The following is a 22,932-nucleotide window of genomic DNA, read 5'->3' as shown; positions in this document are numbered from 1 at the left end:
AGTTAGTCATTTCCATGTAATAAACTACTGCCAGTCTCAGTGGTTTAAAAGACGGATTGTTTATTCTTGCTCATAGGTCTAAAGGTTGGTGGGGTGTCTCTGCTGATCTCAGCTGAGCTCAGCTGAACCTGGCCGCAAACCACAAGTTGGTCCGGTCTGGGTCTATTCCTTGGACCAGTTGGCGGCTTGTGGCACGTTCTTAAGGTGGGAATGGCAAAATAAAAATGGACAAACCCAACTCAATAAACATATTTGAAGCCCCTTATGTAGCTCTTCTGTTAACATCTGATTTGCCAAGGCAAGTCATGTGGCCAAGTCCAAACCAAGGGTTGGAGAATGTTGCGGTCTGAATGTTTGTGTCCCCGCCCCTGCCCAATTCATATTTTGAATCCCAATGCCTCAGGTGATGGTATAAAGAGATAGGGCTTTTGGGAGGTGATGAAGTCAGGAGAGGTCTGTCCTCAAAACTGGGATTAGTGTGCTTTTAGAAGAGGATCCAGAGTGATCTCTCACCTGCTTCCAGCATGTGAGGGCATAGTGAGAGGCCGGCAGCCTGCAATGGCTTCTGGTACCCCCGGCCATGTTGACACTCCAGTCTTGGATTTCTAGCCTCCAGAACTGTGAGAAAGAATTTCTGTTGTTTATGAACTGCTCGGTCTCTAGAATTTTGTCATAGCAGCCCAAATGGACTAAGAGAAGTATGTTCTACCAGCGCTAAGGCAAGTCACATGACCCAGCCCAAAGTCCAGTGTAGTGCACGGCTCCCAGAGTCAGGGTGAAAAGGGAGTGCGTATGTGGAACAATGATCTTTCTGACTGTCAGTGGGAAAAGTGGGGCATAGCATTTTACCTAAGTCCTGGTGCTGATATTTGAATGATTTTCATGTCCTAAGAGTAAAAGTACCTATAATATATTATATATACTATATATACACATTTACTATAAATACCTTAAGTATACTATAGTACCTGTAGTACTCCAGGATTCTGCTGAGTTTCTTCATGGGTTACTCCATTTAGCCTTGTAACAACAAGAAGAAGATTTTTATAACCCATCTCACATATAAGGCCATAGGCCACAGAGCTAGTAAATGGAAAGTCTTAAGAATGGAACCCAGTGTTTTCTGGCAGCCTTCAAGTGCTTTGAATATTAGGTCACATTATTTATTTATTTATTTATTTATTTTTTGTCATGGCAAATCAAGCACTTATCTCTTTGGGGAAAATATCATTGCTACACTGTTCCTATTTATCCCAGAAGCAAGAAGAGCTGCGCATCATTCTTGATATTCAAATTGTTTGCTCAAATGGATTCTCTTGAATATTCGGATGGATGAGGCAGATTGGTTGCTCAGCAATGCTTTGGGGGTTTCTGGGCTAGAGAGGTGGAATGTTCCTGCTGCTGGAGTGTGACTGGACTGTCTTTACTACATGTCCAGCTGTCCTTTGGGATGGGGCCGTGGGGACGGAGGATGGAGAAATCAAGAATTCCAGCCAGGAAATGCTGCCCGAAGAGGACTTCAGATGGGTCTACAGATGGTGTTCTCCCCCACTTCTGAAATACCCTGTCCACCTAAATGTTAGCTTGTTTGCTCTCGGTGCTTAGCAAACACTGTTGTGCCAGGCACATGCGTAGTAATGTAGAGAAAGTAGACCGAGCTCTGGGGATGACTGGGTGACTCCCATAAATCTGTGTCTTAACAGGTGATTCTGATGCCCACTCAAGTTTGAATATGACCGTGTTAAGCCACCAGGTGGTGAAGGCCAGTGGCTTCTCTCCATATTATTATTATTCACTCATTTACTTCCAGTGGGAGGAGGGTTCCTACTTCTTCTTGGGGATGGCAACATCCAGTGTCAGGACAGGCCAGCCTCAGAGAAGCAACAGTTGTCACTGGACCTGTGAAAGACTCTGGGAGACTCAGAGTCCTGCTTCCTGTGCAGGGGCCTCTCTACCCACACCCAGGCTTCCCTCCAGGGTCCCAGCGTCCTTAGCCTTGACATTGATCACATTTTGTGTGAGATAATTCTTGGTTGCAGGTGGTTCTGCATTGTAGGATGTTTGGCAGCATCCCTGGCCACTGTCCACTGTATGCCAGTAACAACCCCCCGCCAAGTTATGACCATCAGAAAGGTCTCCTGAGGGAGAAATCTACACTGTTCCCCTCCTCCCCCTCTGCTTTGAATACTGTGGCTCTCAGGACAGTGAGTAACCCAGAAGCAAGTGGTGAGACTGGAAGGAACGGGGGTGTAAGGCAACAGTAGCTTTGAAGGTTGGCCCCTCCAATGACTAAATATTGACTTCTTTCCCTGTCCCCTCGGCACTCCCAGTCTTCCCCAACCCCAAAAAGTGCACACCCACATACATTATTTTCATAAATGACTTTTACTTCTTTATCATTTCTCTTGACAGTAATTCTTGGCAATGTGCATATAACATGAAGGCAAGCATAACTTTCAGAAGTCATCAGAGATATGGTCCTATTGTCCTCATTTTCTTAAACCATTAAAATATTTTCATTTATAAAAATTAATCTAAATATAAATATTGACACTGAAGATCAAAATCACTTGATGACAAAATAATTCTTCTGAAACTATAACATATACTTATGGTTTTTAATAGTAAATTAAATCTTTGCACTTATTTGGCACAAGGAAACCTTTATAAAATTTTGAATGCCATAGAGCAGGCTTCTTCTTTTTTTTTTTCTTTTTCTCTTTCTTTCTTTTTTTCTTTTTTTTGCAAGGCTTAGACAGTTTACACATTTTTGTCAAAGAAAACTGAATATTTTAACACTGTAACACAACAATAGTTGCTTTTCATGCCTCTTAAAGAAAACATTCTATTTGGAACTCAGATCTTTTTTTGTTGTGTTTTTAAAATTTGTATTTGTCTGCTTTGAGTCACAGCAACAGAAAAAAAAAGCCAAAGACTTAATTTCCAAAGAGTCATTTCTGTTGGGTAACACATACACAGCATCAGCAGGGAGTATCACTGGAAGATAGGTAGACCCCCGTCAGGAAGGGATCCTAACACACATCTCAGCAACAAATCAGGTCTGGGAATGTGCGTAGCAGCGAAAGAATGTAGAAGTTGAAACAAACACGGAGTGAGGCTTTTGTGAGGCTTTCCAATCAGACTTAGTTTCAAGATGTGACTTGGGCAAACTAATCTCTTTGGCCCCCTCTGTTTCCAGATCTGAAAAATGGGGACACCTACCAAAGAGCGTTGCTCTAAGGATTAAAGTTAGAAGAAACTGCTTCCTGAAAGCAGTCACTTAATACATTTCGGTCAAACTATCCCCTTGCTTCTCATGATTTGCTTCCTTTGATTCAGAATGTCCCAGGGACAGATTTAAGAAAGGTTATAAATGCTCAATTCATTGTGTGAAATTCCATTCCATTTGTCTTTATAAACACACTCTACGTAGTCATGCATTTGAGACTAGGAATGTGGAGCTCCCGTCAGCTCGTGTCCACTAATTCAGTTTATCCCTGCCTTTTTTATGCCTGTTCTTCCCCAGGTGATTCTTTAATCATGTTTACTTTTAAGGTCATTCTATTACTTTTGCTGAATATTTATTGGGAAATAAATTTCGGAGGACAATTTCTCACGTGGTTATTGTCTGCAAGAATCCATTTACCCAAACCCCATTAGACGCATGATCATCGCTAAACCACATCATGTGGATTCTGGACAGTGCCCTAAAGTTAAGCCAATGGTAGGCGTTCTCAAGTTCCACTCCCCTTCAGAGTGGGGAGACTGTCCGTAAGTCCAGGGAAGAGCCCTGAATTCTCAGTGAGACCTTGTTTCAGATAGGCCTGGACATGGCATGAGTGAGGCAGAGCTTTCCACTTCGTGGCTTGTGATGGCAAAGTGATGGGAATGACTGGTTGTGCCGGCTGTGGGGGAGGTTGGAACTTCCCAGGAAGGAGGTGGCTGAAAGGCGGCATCCTCTCTGGGTGCACGCTCCCCAAATGGGACAGTCCTGATGTTCACTACAGGGGCGTTTGCACTTTTTTTTCCTTAGCACTTGTGGGACAAAGATGCTTGTGAGAGATTAGCAAGTCCTGATGATGAATTAAATGATGATACAGATTTCCCTTCCTTCCACCCCCCAGCCCCCAGTAGTTTTCCTTTGGACAAATAACTGTTGGCACGTACTTCTACTTGAATGAGAGGGACCAATAAAAACCCCAAAAAACCAAAACCAAAAACAATCTTAAAGACAACACATAGTAGCAAAGCAGATAGGGAAAAGATGCATCTTTTGAACATGGAGCTCTGCTGTTGGAAGCCAGCGTCTCAGTTTGCTGTCTGGGATTCCCCTGGGAGCCTAAGGCAGAGAGTAGGCAAGCCGGCAGCGCCCAAGTCCAGGACTGCTTGCTGGGTGAGGTATCGGGACAGCCCTGTGCAGCAGTGCACCGTGGCCTCCCCAGGCCCTCTCTTCAGGTGGAAATCCGCACAGTATTTGATGGCTGTGGGGTCAAGGCACTGTCGTGTACAGCCGGAGGCAGTGGGTTATTGGCAGTGGAGTCCCGGGACGCTAATACATCACCGCTGACTCCAGAGTGGGCTCCTGTGGGGAGACAGAGGGCACTGTGGCTGTTTAACACTCTCTCTCGCCCTCTCCTTCTGCCCCTCCACCCCACAGAGAGGGAATAATTCAGTGGCATTTGCTATACTCACAATGTCATGTGGCCACCACATCTACCTAGTTTCAAAGCCTACTGTGCCTCTAAAGTAAAACATCTTACCCACCAAGTGGTTTCTTCCTATGGCCCCTCCCCACAGGCCTTAGCAACCACTAATCTATGTTCTAGCTCTAGGAAAGGTAATGTTTTTAACTATCTTATTTATAACAGATTCCTTCCCTGGCACTAATGGTCTGCCCTTTAAAATGTGATAAACGCATCTTTTTAGCTCTTTGAAGTAACAGTCGGGAGCAAGGTAACTGGACTTTAAAAGGTCAGGGGTAGTGGCTGAGCAGTGAAGAAGAGGCAGTGGGCAGAGCTGTTGTCATGTGATGCCCAAGAGATGCAGTGATTTGTAACCCCAAAGGACATGCCCACCATTATGCTGTTACTTGGGGCTCCTGCTCTCAGGGGACAAGGACCGTGAGGCGGAGGAAGGGGAAGGGAAGAATGGTGATGCATAAAAGGCAGAAGAATAAACTTGCCCTTGCTTCAGTCTTGTCACCCAGATGCTATCTGCCCTCAGTGTAATGGTACCATGGGGTCAGTTCAGCTGGATTATCACTTCCCACGGAAGCCCCACCAGGCATAGGTAGGTGTTTAGTCAAATGATCCGTTAGCCCTCTGTACAAGCTCTCCAGAGTTTGTGCAAATTATCTACTGTCCCTTCCTTTGTGTTTCGAGACAGCTGTTGAACTTTTTTTTCAGGAACACACAACAAGTAATTAATGACTCACAAGAAATTTAAGGATGAGTGAATGTGGATCAAAAACAGGATGCAAACTCTGATGCCTCAACCAGACCCTACATTCCTATGTACCCATTTTTAGTTCTCTCATATCAACCCCTACAAGGAGTTGCGAGGATGTATCCCTGTATCAAAGAGGTTAGCAATACCAGGCAGGGTGCTCATCGCTTCTCATTGGCACACTTAACTGCCAATTCCCTGACCAGGGAAGACCGTGAGACCAGGCAGGAAGGATGCTTCCTGGGGCTCTGATGGGGGAGGTGGGGACAGGAGGGCTACAGAATGGAGGCCTCATCTACAGTGCAAGTGATGGTCATCGAGACACAACTTACCATCAAATCCTTGGTGGTGTTTTTCCTTTCATTAGTCCTGTTTGTCGAGGAGCCTTGGAGAATGAAGTTGTGGTTAAATGTTTTTGTGGTGGTCACTGAAGATGACTCCATGTTTTCAGCTAAAAGGAAACAGATGGAAATAAGTGGTACCCAGAAGCAGTCCGAGTGTTGAGGAAGAAAGACCAGGTGTCCCCATGACCCAGATTTTGGTTCTAGGTTTGGTATCTCATTCCAGTCTACAGGTATGACTGCAGAAGTTTTTAATTTTATGTTTATTTTTATGATACACACCAAACAAATTCAAGACTCATTAGTGGCTCTCCAGGAAAAGGTAGTTTGGAGATAATCCACCATAGTTCATAAATTCTTTCTTTATTTTTCTTAAGGTAGACTCCATGCTCAGCATGGAGCCCAACACAGGGCTTGAATTCATGACCCTGAGATTAAGACCTGAGTTGAGATCAAGAGTCAGATGCCTAACCGACTGAGCCACCCAGGCAACCCAGGCATAGTTCATAAATTCTTATTTGCAATTCTGGAATATAAAAGGTTTTCAAGGTTATAAATCCTTTTAACTTTGGGGCCAAAATTGTCCAATGGCCAAACATGACTTACACTGACATATAGCCATTTAAAATCCTTGTCCATCCCACTGAGAGTGAACATTCTCATGTTTTGGTGCAAGGATATTAAAGTGTTTATCAGCTGCTGCCCGAGACACCACGGGGCAGGGGCTATTAGGAAATATACTGGACTTGTAACATATTACTTTTCTAATGTCCAGGATATTCTGAAACATTTACTTATCCAAGGTTTCAAATAAGGGGCAATGGATCTGTAACACATTGTAATTGTATAAGGTTTTCAATTAGCAATAATCGTGCCTCTGATAAACTTCATTGGCTATGATACTGCCACTGTGCAAAGCTTGTATAAGGTTTTATGGACTCAAGAAATGTTGAACAAAGAATGGTGGAGCCAAGACTCAAACATACCTTCTGATTGTCTACTCTTCTGATTTGTAGATCTAAATTCCTAGTTTGGCATCATCATATGTGGCTCTTGAATCCAGGGAAATTGTTGAAAATGCCCAGTGTATGAGGAGGACCCACCGGCATTGCTGGAATCCCTTGTGGGTTGTGCACTGTGTTAGATGCCTCTGGTGCCCTGCCCACATTTCCCAGACATGTCACACATTCTGGCATCCAGCACATTCCAACAGCATGCTTCTGCGAGCACTGTCACTTTCTCTTGGCTCGTGTATGGGGTGGGGCAGAAGTACCAGGGAATTAATGCCTTTCCCCCACCCCCATAAATGTCAGGGGATGATAGCTGAGAGTTGAAATCCTCATCTTCCTATTCTTTGGGCAGGGGACTGTGAGGTGCCATCAGTACTGTCTCCCAGGGATGACTCCAGAGGCTCAGTCAGTTAGCCGTCTGCCTTTGGCTCAGGTCATGATCCCAGGGTTCTGGGATCCTGCTTCTCCCTCTGCTTGCTGCTCCCCCTGCTTGTGCTTGCTCACACTTTCTCTCTGACAAATAAATAAATAAATAAAATCTTAAAAAAAAAAAAAACTATCTCCCAGAAGTCCTCAGCAATAAATCCTGCTAAGGACTTCTGGGAGACAGTATTTTAGTCTCATTTGCCTGGAGAAATAAACTACAAATTATATTGTACTGCATTGACTTGATTTCCTTTCCTGAATCATTTCTCTCCTGTCCTACCAGTTTCTTGAAATTGCTTCCCAAATCCCGCCTTTGTCTTGGGGTCTGCTTCTGGGGGATTCAAGTCAAGACAGAGTCTTCACAAGAGCACTTCTGGTGAGAAATCTGCATTAGATCCGGTCCTCAAACTCAGATCGCTGAGTAACTCAAAGTAAGTCAGGATTATTTCTTTGGTAGTTCTGCGGTTTATTTTAAGCACACCTTTCACTGGTGGGGCAGGCAGTTTCCTCCTCTGCTGCCTTGATGTGTCTATGGTTTGTACCTACAAATAGAACACAGCTGTCAACACACATTCGCAAAGATAAAGATATTTGATCTAAATGTTCCAGGTCGTGCAATATTCCAACAGATGAAGTAAGGGACAAACGCACCTGGTTCTTTTGCTTCTGATCTCGTTTTCTCGTGAGGCGCACACATGGTGCTATGTTTAATCCGGCAATGGTCAGAGCTGAAATCCGGCTCTCGATATCAGAAATCTTGATGCAACAGAAAGACAGAATCAGTAGGGGGAAAGCACAGGAGGGGAGAATCTTTGTTAGAAATGACAGGAATCTATAATGAACAAATCTGCTTTGATGTATACTCATTCATTCATTCATTCAACTTCTTTTATATTTTTTTAAGATTTTATTTTTTAAAGTAATCTGTACACCCAACGTGTGGTTCAAACTTACAACCCCAAGATTGAGAGTCGTATATTCTCACTGACTGAGTCAGCCAGGCACCCCTCATTTGTCCAACTTCTACCAAGCCCTTCTCTATCTAGTGCTGTAATAAGAAAATAAAACACAGGCCTTCCTTTGTAAATTTAAATGTCTAGTTTGGTAGCTCTAGAGAATATCAACACCCTTGTCAGGGATATATCTCTGGGGATAAGTGGAAGCCCAGGGCATGATGGGAGCCCTGGCCCAGCATGGCAGGGAGAGGGGCGGGGGGTGGTCAGGAAGGCTTCCAGAGTGGGCCACACTTGATGCGAGCTTTGAAAGGCGAGTATGATTTATAGGTCCTTCTTCGTTTTTCCATGACTCCATGAGCCAAAACCACAGCACAGGCTCTTAGGAGGGAGGCCCAGCAGCCCCTGATTCCAATCCATTTCTTTCATTAAAAGGACAAGTGCCTTGAGAAACTCCTTCTTCTCTCTGGGCATCAGTTTCCTGGACCATAATATCAGACGGTTAGAGAGAGTTCAGATTACTTTTCAAGAGTCTTAAGGCAGATACAGAGAGCAAGAGCCCAGTCAGTGCCCAGAAAGAACCCTAACCCACCCATGTCCCCAGGGATGAAGACGAGGTAATCCCTGCTCTTAGAAAAGAGCAATAATCTGTGCCGTCACCCTGCTAAGCATTGTGAATATGGGAACTCATTCATAAACCTATGACAGAGGTACCATTCTCTCGGCTCTATGGATGAGGCTTCTGTGGCTCAGAAGGGTAAGTAACCCAGCCAGCACTTCACAGCTGGTCTGGGCAGAGCTCCCAACTCATGCCAACCCTCATGCTCTCACCACGCTGAGGACCTGCCAAAGCCTGGCATGGGGGACACAGGGAGAGGCAGGAGCAGGCTCGCGGAGTGGAAGGAGGATGTGGGGATCACAGCTGCCTTGCTGACCTCCGGACACAGCCTGCACGTTGCCAGGGCATCAGACAGGGAACCTGAAAGTCGGCCCAGCAGCCAATCTGGGTGGACCCTGAGTTCTCTGTCCCCGTCCCCATCCCTCCACTGTCTCGAGCTGCTCAGGACAGCTTCGAATTCTACTGTCATTTACTAGGGACCTCTTCAGAAAGAGCCTACTGGGACAGAGGCTGCAGAAGTGCAGAGAGAAGGACTGAAGGGTCAGCGAATATGGGAGGTGCATCCCCTATCCCCAAGTGGGGGTAGGGGGTAGTCTTGGTCCGAAGAGGAAGAGGAGGAGGGAGGAGGCCAAGGCAACCGGTGAAATACTCCAAGCTGCTCCCAGGGGAGACACTGCACAGCCCCTGCCCCTCCCTGGCCCCCCAGATGCCTTCTTGTTCTGACTCCTCAAATTTCATATTGAAAACTGCATTCCTTTAGCTTATAGACCAATAAACGGCACAGCCCCCTTAGAAAGGCTGCAGGCTAAACTTTTATCAGTTATGTGCAGCTGGTGTGGATTAGATTCCCATGGTTTCCCTGGAAGCTGTTCAGATGGAGGCCCTTGCTCATCAGGCCCTGAGAGATGGGTCAATGGGAGAGCGGACTGCTCACCTCCTGACCTCCTCACCTCTTATTCCAGAGCCTGACAGTCAGCAGACAGTCAGCAAACAAATGATTTTATTCCAGAGAAAACAAATGATTTTATTCCAGAGACTGACAGTCTGCTGACTCTGGAATAAGGCTCTGGAATAAGAAGGGGTCAATTTTTTGAGTTTTAGATCAGAGGGCAAAAGCCAAAGAAAGAGGAAGGAGGCCTATTGAGGGCTGATTTTGCCTACATTTTGCATTCTCTCTCTTTCTCTCTCTCCCCTCCATCTATCCACCTAGTTGTGCTCCATTTCCTTCCTAAGACTGCATATCCAATGGCCCTTACACTTGTTAGTGGGGATGACCAATTCAGCTCTGAGTTTCCCGGGAGCCAAAGCAAAGAGATCCGTGTAGGATAAAGACTGAATGCTCACAAGAACAGCTTTTCCTGGTACTGAGAGTTAAGAGAGAACTTCCCCCAGGAAATCCATAGAGATGATGCCACATGATATAGTGGACAGCACCATAGTACAATAGACCCCCGCCCCATGGGTCATCTTGCAATCTCCCAGAGCACTGGGCAATCCTGTGCCAAGGGTGATAGAGTCCCTAGGCTCTGACCTAATCCAAGAACACAGTTTAGCACATCTACCCTCCTCCGTGGGAACAACTCTGGATAAGAACAGACAACAGGGAGTGAGAGGCTTATTTTCTGGGGCAGCTGGCAGCAGGCAGCAGGGAGAGAGTCTCCATGGTACTGAAGATTCCCACGTTGTGAAGATCTATAAAACCGAAGGCAGTGTTGACAACCTCCCTTGCAAATTAAGGACTCCTTTGCAAGTGGATATATGTCTGTTGGCAGGACCAACACATTTCTCAGAAAACCACGCAGCACAAACTGGTACAGAATGTGGCTGTGAGGTCAGAAAGACGGGTTCAAATCCTGGCTTTATCACTCTTTAGCTATTTGGCCTTGGGCAAGTGGTTTAACCTCTCTGAGCCCCAGTCTCCCTAGGGAAAAAAAGGGGGAAAATAACAGCTATGTCATGGAATTGCTGAAAGGATTGATTACAATAATGAGGTTAAGTGTCGAGTAAAACTTGTGGCACCAAGTAATGATCACTGAACACTAGGTATTATTGATAACATTACTGTCATATTTTAAAATGTATAAAGACTAGGCACATTAAAACAGAAAGAACATGGTCATTTTGGACTCCAGGATTTTCTGCCACAAAACATGGTTCCAATAATTTAAGACTAGAAATATCTAGGAGCACGAATAACTATCCAGTAAAACCCTGCCAAACACCCATACATGATGTTATTTCTTGCTAAACCACCAAACTGTACCTCAGAAAACAAATGATTTTATTCTACTTTGTATAACTTTGACCATAAATTGATTACATGTTAGGTGGTATTTCTGGAAAATGATTTGTCTTTGAGGAGAGATGCTCTTCAGCAATTCTTGCTGATAATGAATAGTCGACAGGGCCGTGTGCAAGGAGACCATTCCTAGAACACAGCATTAATTCTTCCACGGGGTGGAGAACGGGCACCTCCCATTCTTGAGAGTGCTTAATGCTGCCAATGGCTTTAGGGATTTTTGACTCTCTAAAACAAAAATATTTATTTAAGAAATGATTACCACTCGAGATCATAATCTTCTCTGTGCATAGGTGGTTTCTACTGACCCCAGTTCCCCTAGGGTGCAGTTTTAAGATGCAAGGTCTTTAGAAATCGCACTGAACCAGAGGTCTACACTGAACATATACTACAGAAACCAGCATGTCTCATGGACCCCAGTTTGAGAATCAGCGACTTTGTCCACAGTCCACTCTGATTCAGAGTCAGAGGCCATGGGACTACCCACGAAAATGTCAAACTAGTGTCTTCACAAAGATACAGATAACATCATTTCAGTTCTGAATCCACCATATCTAAATAATGCAAATTACTGGTCTGTGAAATCTACAATTTCATTTCATTCGTTCATTCACGCCATTTTTATTGAGTGCCAAACCCATGTCCAGTATTATGTTAGGCACTGGAGTTTCTGTGTTAAGCTAGGCAGCTGTAGTCCTGTCCTCATGGGGTTTTTAGTGTATAGAGGGAGAAACTGCCATCAAGTAAGTAATCAACAGTGTGATAAAGGGGAGGGGAGGTCTTGGGGTGGAATGAGAACCCATATAGCCAGGAGACCTACCCGTGGGACAGAGAATTCATCAGAGAAAGGTGACATAGGTTTAAAGAGAAATCTGTTATATTATCAAGGCTGTGATTTTTAAAAGTTGTATTTGGTGGAATCCACATAAAAGGACCATGCAATCATGCCAGAGAACGTGCCAGATAGAAAGGCTCTGCAATCATTCTTGTGGAAGACAGGGTGCCCTCTCCCCTTTCATGAAGGTGCTCCATCTGGGCAGAGGGGGAGTTCTTACCTGGAGCTCAGCATGGTGGACCTGGGCTGCCGCTGTAGCCACCTGGTCCTCCAGATCTGCCAGCTCAGTCTCATCGGTGCCACTGTGGATGCAGCGGGCGGCATCCTCCAGCTCATTCAGCTGGCCTTCCAGTCCGTACACAGTGCCTGCCGCCAGGTACACCTGAAGGGGAGGCACAGCCTCTGAGCTCAAGTTTTGGAACTGGGACTGGTGGGGTCTTTTCAGGGCACCCCAGACAGAGAACCAGGCTCAGCCTTGGGGGAAAAGTCAGGGAATGCCCCCAACTGAAACGGTAGCATGGGGTCTTAGTAACCCCTCACTGTCAACCACACCTACCACTCCCCCAAACTTTCCTGCAGGAAAAAGCAACTTCTATGTCTTGAAAATATGAAAAACTAGTCCAAAGTACGGGGTGTCAGCTACATAAATTGAAAATTTGTCCCGTGAGTATAACAGCCATAATGCCAAGACAGAAGACACAAAGAAAAACCAATGGTGTGATTTTTCCAAGAAATAATTTGGTTGGCATTTAGCAACTGAAAAAAAAAATCAGAAAACATAAAAGAGATGAAATTAATTTAAAACAATTCCACATTTTGAGTGAATTAACTCTGATTGATGATCTTCGGCTGGCTTGAAGCTGGTTAAGAGCATTAAGATGAACCTGAAATGTGTAGTAGGAAAATAGTTGATTTCTTAGAAAATTGTGTGATGTTGAAAGAAACATGTCAAATCCATTTATCCATCAGTTTTTTGAGAGTCCTCGAAAATTAAAGAGAAAATTAGTAAAGGGAATGATCTGAGGAAAAATTAAAGGGCAAAAATTTGACTCATGAGTTTATAAGGCAATTGCCATGCAAGTGGGCAAACAGAAGGTAGAATTGTTGGGATAATTCAGACTGAGGGATGCCGGCCAGGGTGAGCGAAACAAATGTCTTTCAGCCTAGATAGTCATGGGATGCAACAACCAACTACACAGAATGAGAATGATCCAGGGATGCAACAACCAACTACACAGAATGAGAATGATCCAAAGAAGCTAATTACTTAATGAGCAGTTTTTGAAACTTAATCAACATATGTAAAGCTCTAAACATGTAATCACAGCAATTTAGAGTCATTTGAATGAAAACACACGGTCACACATGCTCTTTTAACTTGAGTTAAAAAATAAAACAGGAGGGCGCCTGGGTGGCTCAGTGGGTTAAGCCGCTGCCTTCGGCTCAGGTCATGATCTCAGGGTCCTGGGATCGAGTCCCGCATCGGGCTCTCTGCTCAGCAGGGAGCCTGCTCCCTCCTCTCTCTCTCTCTCTGCCTGCCTCTCTGCCTGCTTGTGATCTCTGTCTGTCAAATAAATAAATAAAATCTTTAAAAAAAAAATAAAAGGATAAGCCAAGAGCTTGCACACACAATTCAGGCAAGTGTTTTGCACTGAGCGACACCAAGTGTTGGTGAGGAAGAGAAGAGCGCTGAGGTGCTCCTACTCCATCCATTCTCTGGCCTGATTCACACATCTGAATTAAAACTGACAATTTTACAAAACATTTCAAAGTGGAACAAAGGAAGGGGCAGGTTTGATGAATGTGCATTTGTGCCACGCTAGGCACGATGAGCTGGGCTGGGGGAGCTTCCCGCAGTGACAGGCACTGTGGATGCCATGTTAAGTGATTCTTCAGTCAGAGAGGGGGCCATGAATCAATTGTCTGTCAATGATTGCCATAGTTTCGTCTGCCCTTAGTTTTGTCCTTCTTTGTCATATGCAAGAATCTGAGAACTTCTGTTTCTAAAAGATCCTCACAGTTAATATAAGACATTTATTCTTTGTCTTGGAAACAAAATACACTTCTTTGTTGTTTGTCACACGAAGGAAATAAATGAATCTTTCAAACCTATTTGAGTGGAGAAAACATTAAATATTTATGTCTCAAAAGTTACGAAGTTGAAAACTTCTCTTCAGAGGGGAAGAAAATTGAGGAAAGAGAAAGAGACAGGCAGGGAGAGATGATAAAAGGCAAATGATGAGATCACTTTAAATTCAGACTTACAGGGTTGTGCAATGAAACAAAATTTGGAATGATTATTTAAATGAAATGAATAATTTGAATGAGTATGGCAATAGGGCTAAACATAACTTGTCATAACTTTAGTCTCAAGAACCTTGATTTTTCTGGAAACACACAAAGCTCAACACCATCACATCCCACAGCTATGTCATCTTAACAGTCTCTTGTTTTATCTTCAACGTGGTCATCTGCCAATATTCTTTGTTTTCTCTGCCAACTAGTTCCAAGCCTTCAGCAAGGCCAGGATGTTCATCTTTTACTCTGTGTTCCCTGAAAGTGTGCTTTCCTGGCATGAGGGGGTGAGGGAAGGTTCTGTGGTTTGGCCCTGATGCGGGCTGAGCAGGAACTCCCCAACAAGGTGATGGTGCCTAATGGGCTGGTATTGGCGATGATGGTGACCACACATATTTATTGAGCCAGGCATTAAGCCAAGGGTTTTATGGGACATTTCTCCTTCAATGTTCATGGCAATCCCTGAGGTATGTGCTATGATCATCATCACTGTCTTAAAGAGGAGAACGTTAGATCCTGGAGGTTAAGTGACTTCCCCATGCCTCAAAGCTGGGAAGTGGTAGACTTGGGATTTGAGCTCTTGGGGGCTGATGTCAGATCCCATGTCTTTATCTGCCCTGTCCCCTGATGCCCTAATACTTAATCTCGCTTGCAACATTATGATGTTTTTACACTTGAAACTCTGACCTAAAGGTACTTGAGTTATTGTGGTTATAGATCAACCTGACATTGGTTCTGTTGCTGGGGGTGAAATAACCCAAGTTAACATGCTATGATAATGGAATGCTATTCTAGTCTTAAAAAAACAATCCAGTTGAAAACCATTAACCTGGAATTGCTGGCTGAGTAAAGGCTCACTTTTGGCAAGAACCATGGCTACCATGTCTCTGTAAGCTATGTCTTCTCCAAACTCCAGCCACTGATGCCCGTGACTTCATGGACTGGCTCCTGGTTCAACTCAACTTCCTCAAAATGGTTCAAGAAACAAGAACAGGTGTTTCACTAAGGAAGGACTTTGTGGTCAAAGCTTCAAGGGTAAAGAAAATTAAACAGATTTCTTTGCTGCAGTACTTCTCAGAGTCTTTAATATGCTAACACAGCTCTCAACTTTCCTAGAAAGACTATACATCTTGCTGAAACGGATCTGATTTTATAGTATCCTGTTGGACTTGCCTTCCATGAAACACATTCTAGAGGACTATGCCTAAACAGTAATTGATAGCATTTCTTTGCTTGCTCTGGAAGTCAGAGGACCACCGAAGTAGCCAGAACCATCTCCACAAGGCCCAGGCCCACGTCCTCTCCTGTACCATGGAGAGCACCCAAGAGCCTTGAGGAGGAGGACCAACATCCTCTGCCTGCTCCCAGATTCTGTGACAGAGCTGGGCTCCCTCCTAGGGAAGTTCTACTGTGTCTGAGGCCACTAAAGATACAGACCATGGGATATGGTGTTGCCAAAAGTTATCGGGCAGCACTAAAAGGGAAGTTGGGGCTGTTCCTGCTCTGTCTCTCTCTTGAGAATTACCAGGTGCTCCAGGCTGTTGGTCGATTAGCAAAAAAGAGAATGAGGAAGGTCTTCCCATGGTGGTGGGAGGTGTGAGAGAGCCCACTCCTCCCTCCCACTCATAACCCTGCCTAAATCCACAAGATGGCATCTATGGGTCCCTACTCCTTACACCAAAGGTCTGAGAATGGTCATGCCAGTGGTTCTGTTGACCCCGAGGTCCAGTTCCCACCCTTCTCTGCCCCGCCCTCTTTGTGAGGCTGACCTGCGTGAACCTCATCACCCAGGCACCCTTGCTGGCTAGGATGGGTTTGGCCCCTGGGAGACAACCGGCAGGAGATGGATGGCAGGAGGAGGAGACAGCTCCCACTAGGCGGCGCTCCTCCAGGCTCCTGCTCTCCGTGGACCTCACAGCCCAGGGGTGAAGACCACCCCCCAACCCCTGCCCCAGCTCCGACTGCCACTCTCTGGGGCTACAGGCTATAGTCTCCCTGAACCTTACCCACACCTCAGACAATAGTCCCTTCCTGAAACCGTGGTAGCCAATGTCCAGAAGGTGAGAGTAGGTGTCTCCAGTTCTATTTTTGGCGCTCCCGGCTCCTCGGCACAAAGGAGCAGGGCCGCGGAGGACAATGAAAAACGAAGGAGCGCCCTTTAGAGCACAGATGGACAAAAAGCCCCGGTTTAATTAAATCCATTAAATCCGCGGCACCCAGAGGTCCGCTGGAGAATCAGCCCCGCCCTTAGGCTGCTCGCTGAATTCCGCTGAATTCCGTCCTGGAAACCGCAGAGCAGAACCGGCCCCGGGGCTCTGTGATCTTTGTCTCTAAAGAGATAAAGAGAAGAGTCAGCCCTTCTCTGACTCAGAACCACAGAATTCAAAGGAACGGAGACGTTTTTATGAGGCGCGATGTGTAAAGCTGGAAGGGGGAAGGGGGGAGGGGGAAGAAGCAGTTAACTCTTGGGGAGCAGGGGTGCAAGGAATTACAAACCCCCCGCCTTAGAGCGCTGGTCCCTGCTGGGGTTTCTGACATCTCACATCAGCGGGTTAAGTGGATGTGTTTCCACCTGAAAATGTTCAAGAACCCAAGGAAAGAAACATAGTGTATAATAAAATGATCTTACAAAAGGAAAACTCCCACAAAGCCACTGCATTTTTAACATGCCCCTTGGAGGAAAAAATAAAAAAAGGCATGTTGTCTTTGCTTTAAGTGTTTCCTGGGAACCCACAGTCACCTCTTAAATCTGAATGTTTCACATATTGCATTTTTTAAAAAATACAATACTGGGTAAAGAAAACCAGCCCTTTCCTGGTGAGCCATATCTTGACTTTAACTTTTTCTGCTCTGCGTGTCCAGGATTAAGGCTATTTTTAGAACTATCAATACTGAAAGAACTGTATTGTAGACATATTTAAAGAACAGAGACCCTCCACGTTAGCAATAAAACATTTCTTTCCAAGAAAAGGAGTTCATTCGACTGAACTATGTATCAGGTAAACATTCTTCTAGCACCTCCGCATCAAGCTCTGGGCAAGGGCTGGGGCTACTCAGGGGAAAGATGGTGTTCTGCAGGGATTCATACAGCGGATTCCTAATCTGGGGATGACTGGGCTCCTGCCTCCATGCCTCTCCCCCTCCAATATCGGACAATGCCTGAAGACATTTTGACTGTCATATTTTTTTTAATAAACATTTTCTTTTCTTTTTTCTTTACATTTCCTTTTTCTTTCCTTTTTTTTTATTTTTAAAGATTTTATTTATTTATTTGAGAGACAGGGAGAGAGAGAAAGCACAAGTGGGGTGAGGGGCAAAGGGAGAAGCAGACTCCCTGCAGACAAGGGAGCCCGACGTGGGGATCCCAGGACTCTGGGATCAAAACCTGAGCTGAAGGCAGACACTTAACCGACTGAGCCACCCAGGCACCCTGACTGTCACAGTTTGATGTCACCAGCATCTCATGGGTAGAGGCCAGGGATGCTGCTGAACATCTTTCACCTAGAGGACACCCCCCAAAACAAAGAATTATTGAACCCAAAATGTCACTGGTGCCAATCTAATGGGGACAGATGAATGGAGAGAAAGGGCAGTAACAGGGAGACAAGGGACAAACAGACCTCTACTTAGGTTTTATGGGAATTCCAAGGGAGAGAGTCTTTAACTTTTAAGATAAAGCAACTATTGGCATTTTTTTAAAAAACCTTGAGTCATTTTGATTCGTTGTTCCAACTTTTTGCAAAAATCACCTGTACTAACAGATCCTGATTTCTGAGAACTGTATTCATGACAGCACCCCACAATCAGGGTTGACTCTGCTGGGTCCGGAAAGATGGAACTACCTGAGTCCATGGGCAGGACTATGCCCACTGGTGACAGAGACTATGGCCCGAGTGGCTACTGTCCCAAGCTCTGTGCCACCCCCTAGTCTGGAGTGTTGGGAAATTCTCATCGGGAATTTATTAAAACACTCAAGAATGAGTGTGGATATTTATATGTAAGAATCTGGTACCTCCTTTCCATCCTCCCAAGTTAGACTAGAAAAATCCACTACCAGCACACAAGCCTGGAAGCAGGGTAGACCACTTGGGACCTATATTCTGTTGGCAACCACCCCCTTTCCCTGTGGCAGTGCTCCACCTGGATCCCAACTGGGTCCCTTTTACAGTTTCTGCATCCCCCCCACCCCCACAAGAAGACACCGTCTGCTGGCTGTAGGAAAGGCCAATTCCTTTGCCTCAAGTCAGGACAACCCTGAGATGCAACTGACGCCCTAGTGCTTCCTGCTGGATCAGGTCAAAGGTACTCTTCCTTTAAGGTCACACCTTTGTTGGGGCCCCTGAGTGGCTTAGTTGGTTAAGTGTCTCCCTTTGGCTCAGGTCATGATCCTGGGATTGAGCCCCATGTTGGGCTCTGCTCAGTGGGGAGCCTTTTCCCTCTCCCAGCTTGTGTGCTCTCTCTCTCTCTCTCTCTGTCAAACGGACAGATAATATCTTAAAAAAAAAAAAAAAGGTCACACCTTCCCTTGACTTTTTCCCTTTCCCCGTCTTCCCCCATTCCCTAACCAGCTTCCCTGGCAGAGTGCTTCCAAGGAAATCACTTGCATGCAAACCCACATTTCCAGGTCTGCTTCTGGAGAACCCAGCCTGGTGCCTCCCTGGGAATAGATCTGCTACGGTGGTAGTGTGTATGCATCCCTGCACTGTTTGGGATGGGCTACACCTTCATTGGTTTCTTATTTGCACTGGTTTGCCCTAGACAGGGAACATCCCCACTGTCTTACGTTTTCTTCCAGAGAAGTCAGCTGCTCATCCAGTCTCCCTTGGTCTATCCTGAGAGGAAATGTCCCCTTCTCTCTGTTGGGAGGAACAGGTGGGAACTCCAAGGGCCCTGAGGACTCTGCTATCAGCTCCTCTGTGGCATTGATGACCTTCAAGACTTCTGTGGAGATGTTGCAGAGAGAAACAGCAGAATACTTCTGTTTGGTCCAATAACAGAAGGGAAGAGAAGACAAGAACAGCACATTAACAATGACATGGAAATTTGACATCACCACGGTGCTCATCATGAGACTGATTCCATTATAACACACACAAACGTCGATGTGCCAAAAGAACGAGAAACTGAAAAGTCTACCTGGCTGGAGGGCACCTGGAGGTCGCCTGATTTGATGTGGCCTGGCTTCTGTGATACACACAATTATTTGATTCTGTCCTTCTACTGTCCTTCCCCTCCAGGGAAGACGGCGACCTCAAGGGGGGGCTATTCCATCCCCTGTCCACTGCTGGTGGTTTTATCACCAAAGCTAATTTCCTGGAGGATGACTTCTTTGATACAGCTCCAGCTACAGACTCTGTCCAACCACAACCCTGGCTGGTCCATTAGGGAGCCTTCTGGACTGGGTGTTAAGAGACCTGGGTTCTAGATCTGGCTCTAACTTCATTTGATGATGGGATCTTAACCCAGTTACTGTGTACTTCTAGAACTCAGCTTCATCATCTGAACAATGAGTGTTGGAAGAGTTCCTCTGTTGTATGTCAGTAGCCCCTGTGTGTTTTGCTCCCTCACACCTGTTGTCAAGCCCATTTTCCCTTGCTCTGCTTGACCATAGAGGCTGAATGGAGAAACCCTCCATTTCCCTCATCTCTCACAGCCAGGGGTAGTCCTGCCACACAATTCTGATCAGTAAGCCTGGCAGGAAAGCTTGTGCAGGGGTCTCAATGAAAGCTTTGGTTTCCTTAACCAGGTGAATAGATCCAGCTGATGCCCTCCTTCCCCACTCCTGACTACCTTGATCACAGGTGTGCAGTTGTGGCAAATACCAAAATGCTGAGTAGGGTGGGTCAGAAAGCCTGAAAGAGCCTGGCCCAGACAGCCGCAGATCAGCTGAACCACTGTGAGTCACCCCTGCCTCTGAACATCTTGTTACATGAGGAAAATAGTCCCCTACCATTGAAGCCACTGTTGGCCAGATTTTCTGTTATTTGCAGCTGAATATAGTCCTCACTGACACAAGCTTTTACATTCAGGACTGAAAATTATTATCAGTCCAGATCTGGGCCAAGGTCACTGATGGAGAGAGGCACTGCCACCACAAAAAGTTATCCACATCTTTAAGTTTGTGAGGACAGAACATCAAGCAGTAGGCTGGAGTCTGGTGTTTCTGGATGGCAATGGTTTCAATCTAGAACCCAGTTTATTTATCTCATCAAAGGGCTTGCAAACTGGAAGTCAAATATTGCCTGCTGCTGAATGGTGCGTGTGTGTGTGTGTGTGTGTTTACAATTTATCAGTAAAATGTTTCAAGAAAATCTGGAATTTTAATGCTTTTGGTACCTTCTAAGGTACCAAAATATTAATGGTGGCTAAAATATTAATGATGGCTATCGCTTGATTATATCCTGGCTAAAATATTAATGATGGCTATCGCTTGATTTTCCATTCTTTCAAGTAGATTCTACTTGCTAGAGGATGTTTTGATACCCTTCCCGATTTGATGTGTTTAAGTGACAAGTCACAGTCTAAAAGCTGACTCTGAGCTTCTATGCTGAGGCACAGGGTCTCATATCTGTCAACCCTTTGTAGGGTTAAGGCACGTGTGCCCAGAGGGCTCCCCATCCAGCCCGTCTGCTCTAGAACAGCTGCTTGGCTGACCCAAGAGCCGCATTCCTTTTGGTTCAGGGGACTTTGCTACAAACCCAAACAAATGGGTCTGGGGTGTTGGGAGAATGGGATGGAAGGATGATGACACAGACCCAGTGGAATAAGGTCAGTGTCCCTGGGAACAGCCAGGATCAACGCTTCACTGGAGGAGAAACAGGGGCTGTCCCCTGTGATCCAGGACGCTGTGACTCGCTGTGGCGGATTGTGAAGATGAATTGGGCTCAAAATGTTTTTGGCACTAAACAGCTGCCACTGTTTGCTTAAGTCCATTTTAGAAAAAGTGACGTTGTATGAATGAAAGCAGATTTGTCACCCTTCTCTCAGGACATAAGTTTGTGTTTAGAAAGTCTGTTCCTTATTTGGTAAAAGGGGTGTTCTTTGTATATTTTTTTTTTTAAAAGAAAGGCATATGACTAAAAGATTCAGAAAAAGACCACAGCACAGTTAGAAAAGAAAGTGTGAAAATTTACACGTCTCCAATTAGGACAACATTGTTAAAGGGTCAAGGTTATTAATGGGAAGGATTTAAGAGGTGCTTAAACTGGTCCTGCGTCCTGACTCCAACCGAACACATTATATCAAAGCGAGAAGCGGGGCATCACTGTTGCTTGGTGGTCATTGTTCCATTCTATCCATAAATAGCCTTGTTTATTCAACCATAAGGGTTGGAAGCTGGAAGCCAAATATTGCCCAGAGGTGTGCTTTTTAACAAGAATGGCTTCCATGAGACACGTACTTGCCAGATCTCACTGTTCCCCCTACATATTTTATTGGGGGTAGTCTAGGGTGTGCAGACTCTGTTCCAGGTGCTGGGATAAAGTGGACAATGGGTAAAGCACCGCCCTCATGGCATGCCTAGTCCTACGCCAGCCACTTGACATGCAGACATACTTCAGGTGCCCTGAAGGCATCTGCTTTTGCCACTAAGTCAGAATGTGGCAGTACCTGGCAGCTGGGCTGAAGAGCGTACCACAGCTTCACCTGGAAGCTCTGTGGTCTGGGGAAAGCCCTGGAACACTTCAGAAGCTGACTAGCCTCCAGCTGGGGGTAGTGGCAAAAAAAAAAAAAAAAAAAAAAAGTATATGCAAACTGGACAAGATCTCTGGTTGGTGAGTCAGATGGCGGGAGCACCCCTCCCCCAGTCTGGTGGGTGAGCTCTCAGAGGGGAAGTACACACTGCCATCCACCAGCCTTTGCAGGAATTCAGGGGCTCCTTGCCCACAACCAAGGACTGGGTTATTTGCTTGGATATGGGGGGTGGGAGTGAACAGTGCACCTACCGGAAGTTAAGATACCTGGGATTTAATTAGTCCTATGACAGGAGCAGGACTACAAACCTCCCCGTTCCTTAGTTTCCTCACCACTCCAATAAAGGAAATCAGGGCTGACACCAGCTAGTTATGTAAATGTCCCACTCCCTGGCCAGTCTAGATTTAAAAGTAGAAAGCACCTTGTACAATTATGTTAAATAAAGCTATATTTAGCACTGGACAGGGTTTTGTTCAGATGAAAAGCTGGTGTGGACCGGGGTGCTGGCAGGAAGCCCTGTGTGTGGGAGAAGTGAATAGCTAAAGGATCCTTCTGCTTTGTTGCTTACAGCCCCGGAGGGCCTAGCTGAATGGCACAAACAAAGCACAATTTGAGAGCCCAAAGAGAGCTATTATGTAGCTGATGGTACTCCAGAGAGTAATTATAAGATGGATTCAATGTGACAGTTTCATGGGATCAAAGAAGGGAGAGGTGAAAGTGTGGACATTAGCAGAGAGCATAGGGGCAATTACGGAACAGGAAGGTTGGTCTCAAGGACACTTGAGGCCAAGGGCCCCACAGATGATAGGATGGAAATGGCCATGCAATAACAAATTCAACCTTCTAGTGATCAAAGAAATACAAATTAAATAATGAATAATGAACGCCAGATACCCGTGCGATTCCCTTATTAAATGCTTGGTGTGTGCCACCATGGCTTGGAGCAGCTGGGGCATGGTTCTCAGTGGTCACTACTGAGAGCCTGAGTGTTCCCTGCCAGGGTCAGTCTGTGTCCCA

At 45.5% G+C, this 22,932-nt stretch overlaps 1 protein-coding gene and 1 pseudogene across 7 annotated transcripts in view; both read right to left on the bottom strand.

Annotated features, from left to right (window-relative positions):
• Window positions 1-2,366: 2,366 nt before the first annotated feature.
• Window positions 2,367-22,932, bottom strand: part of LOC101679873 (myosin VIIA and Rab interacting protein) — a 404,555-nt gene continuing 383,989 nt past the window's right edge. For 4 of the 7 annotated variants that reach the window (XM_045089185.1, XM_045089184.1, XM_045089188.1 and 1 more), the window contains 6 exons: window positions 19,007-19,201; window positions 12,149-12,310; window positions 7,874-7,978; window positions 7,704-7,764; window positions 5,778-5,896; window positions 2,367-4,602 (listed from right to left, as the gene is read on the bottom strand). In XM_045089185.1, the coding sequence (XP_044945120.1) occupies window positions 4,558-4,602; window positions 5,778-5,896; window positions 7,704-7,764; window positions 7,874-7,978; window positions 12,149-12,310; window positions 19,007-19,201 (687 nt within the window). In that variant the 3' untranslated portion in view covers window positions 2,367-4,557. The remainder of the gene's footprint in view (window positions 4,603-5,777; window positions 5,897-7,703; window positions 7,765-7,873; window positions 7,979-12,148; window positions 12,311-19,006; window positions 19,202-22,932) is intronic. The other 3 variants (XM_004780240.3, XM_045089187.1, XM_013049827.2) reach the window with 3 other exon arrangements.
• LOC123394550 lies at window positions 6,580-6,706 on the bottom strand (annotated as a pseudogene).

Source organism: Mustela putorius, unplaced genomic scaffold (assembly GCF_011764305.1).
Source record: "Mustela putorius furo isolate JIRA1106 unplaced genomic scaffold, ASM1176430v1.1 tig00003834_pilon_pilon_pilon, whole genome shotgun sequence".
Taxonomy (NCBI): domain Eukaryota; kingdom Metazoa; phylum Chordata; class Mammalia; order Carnivora; family Mustelidae; genus Mustela; species Mustela putorius.
Note: the sequence above shows the minus strand (reverse complement) of the source record. Positions and strands in the feature narration are given on the sequence as shown.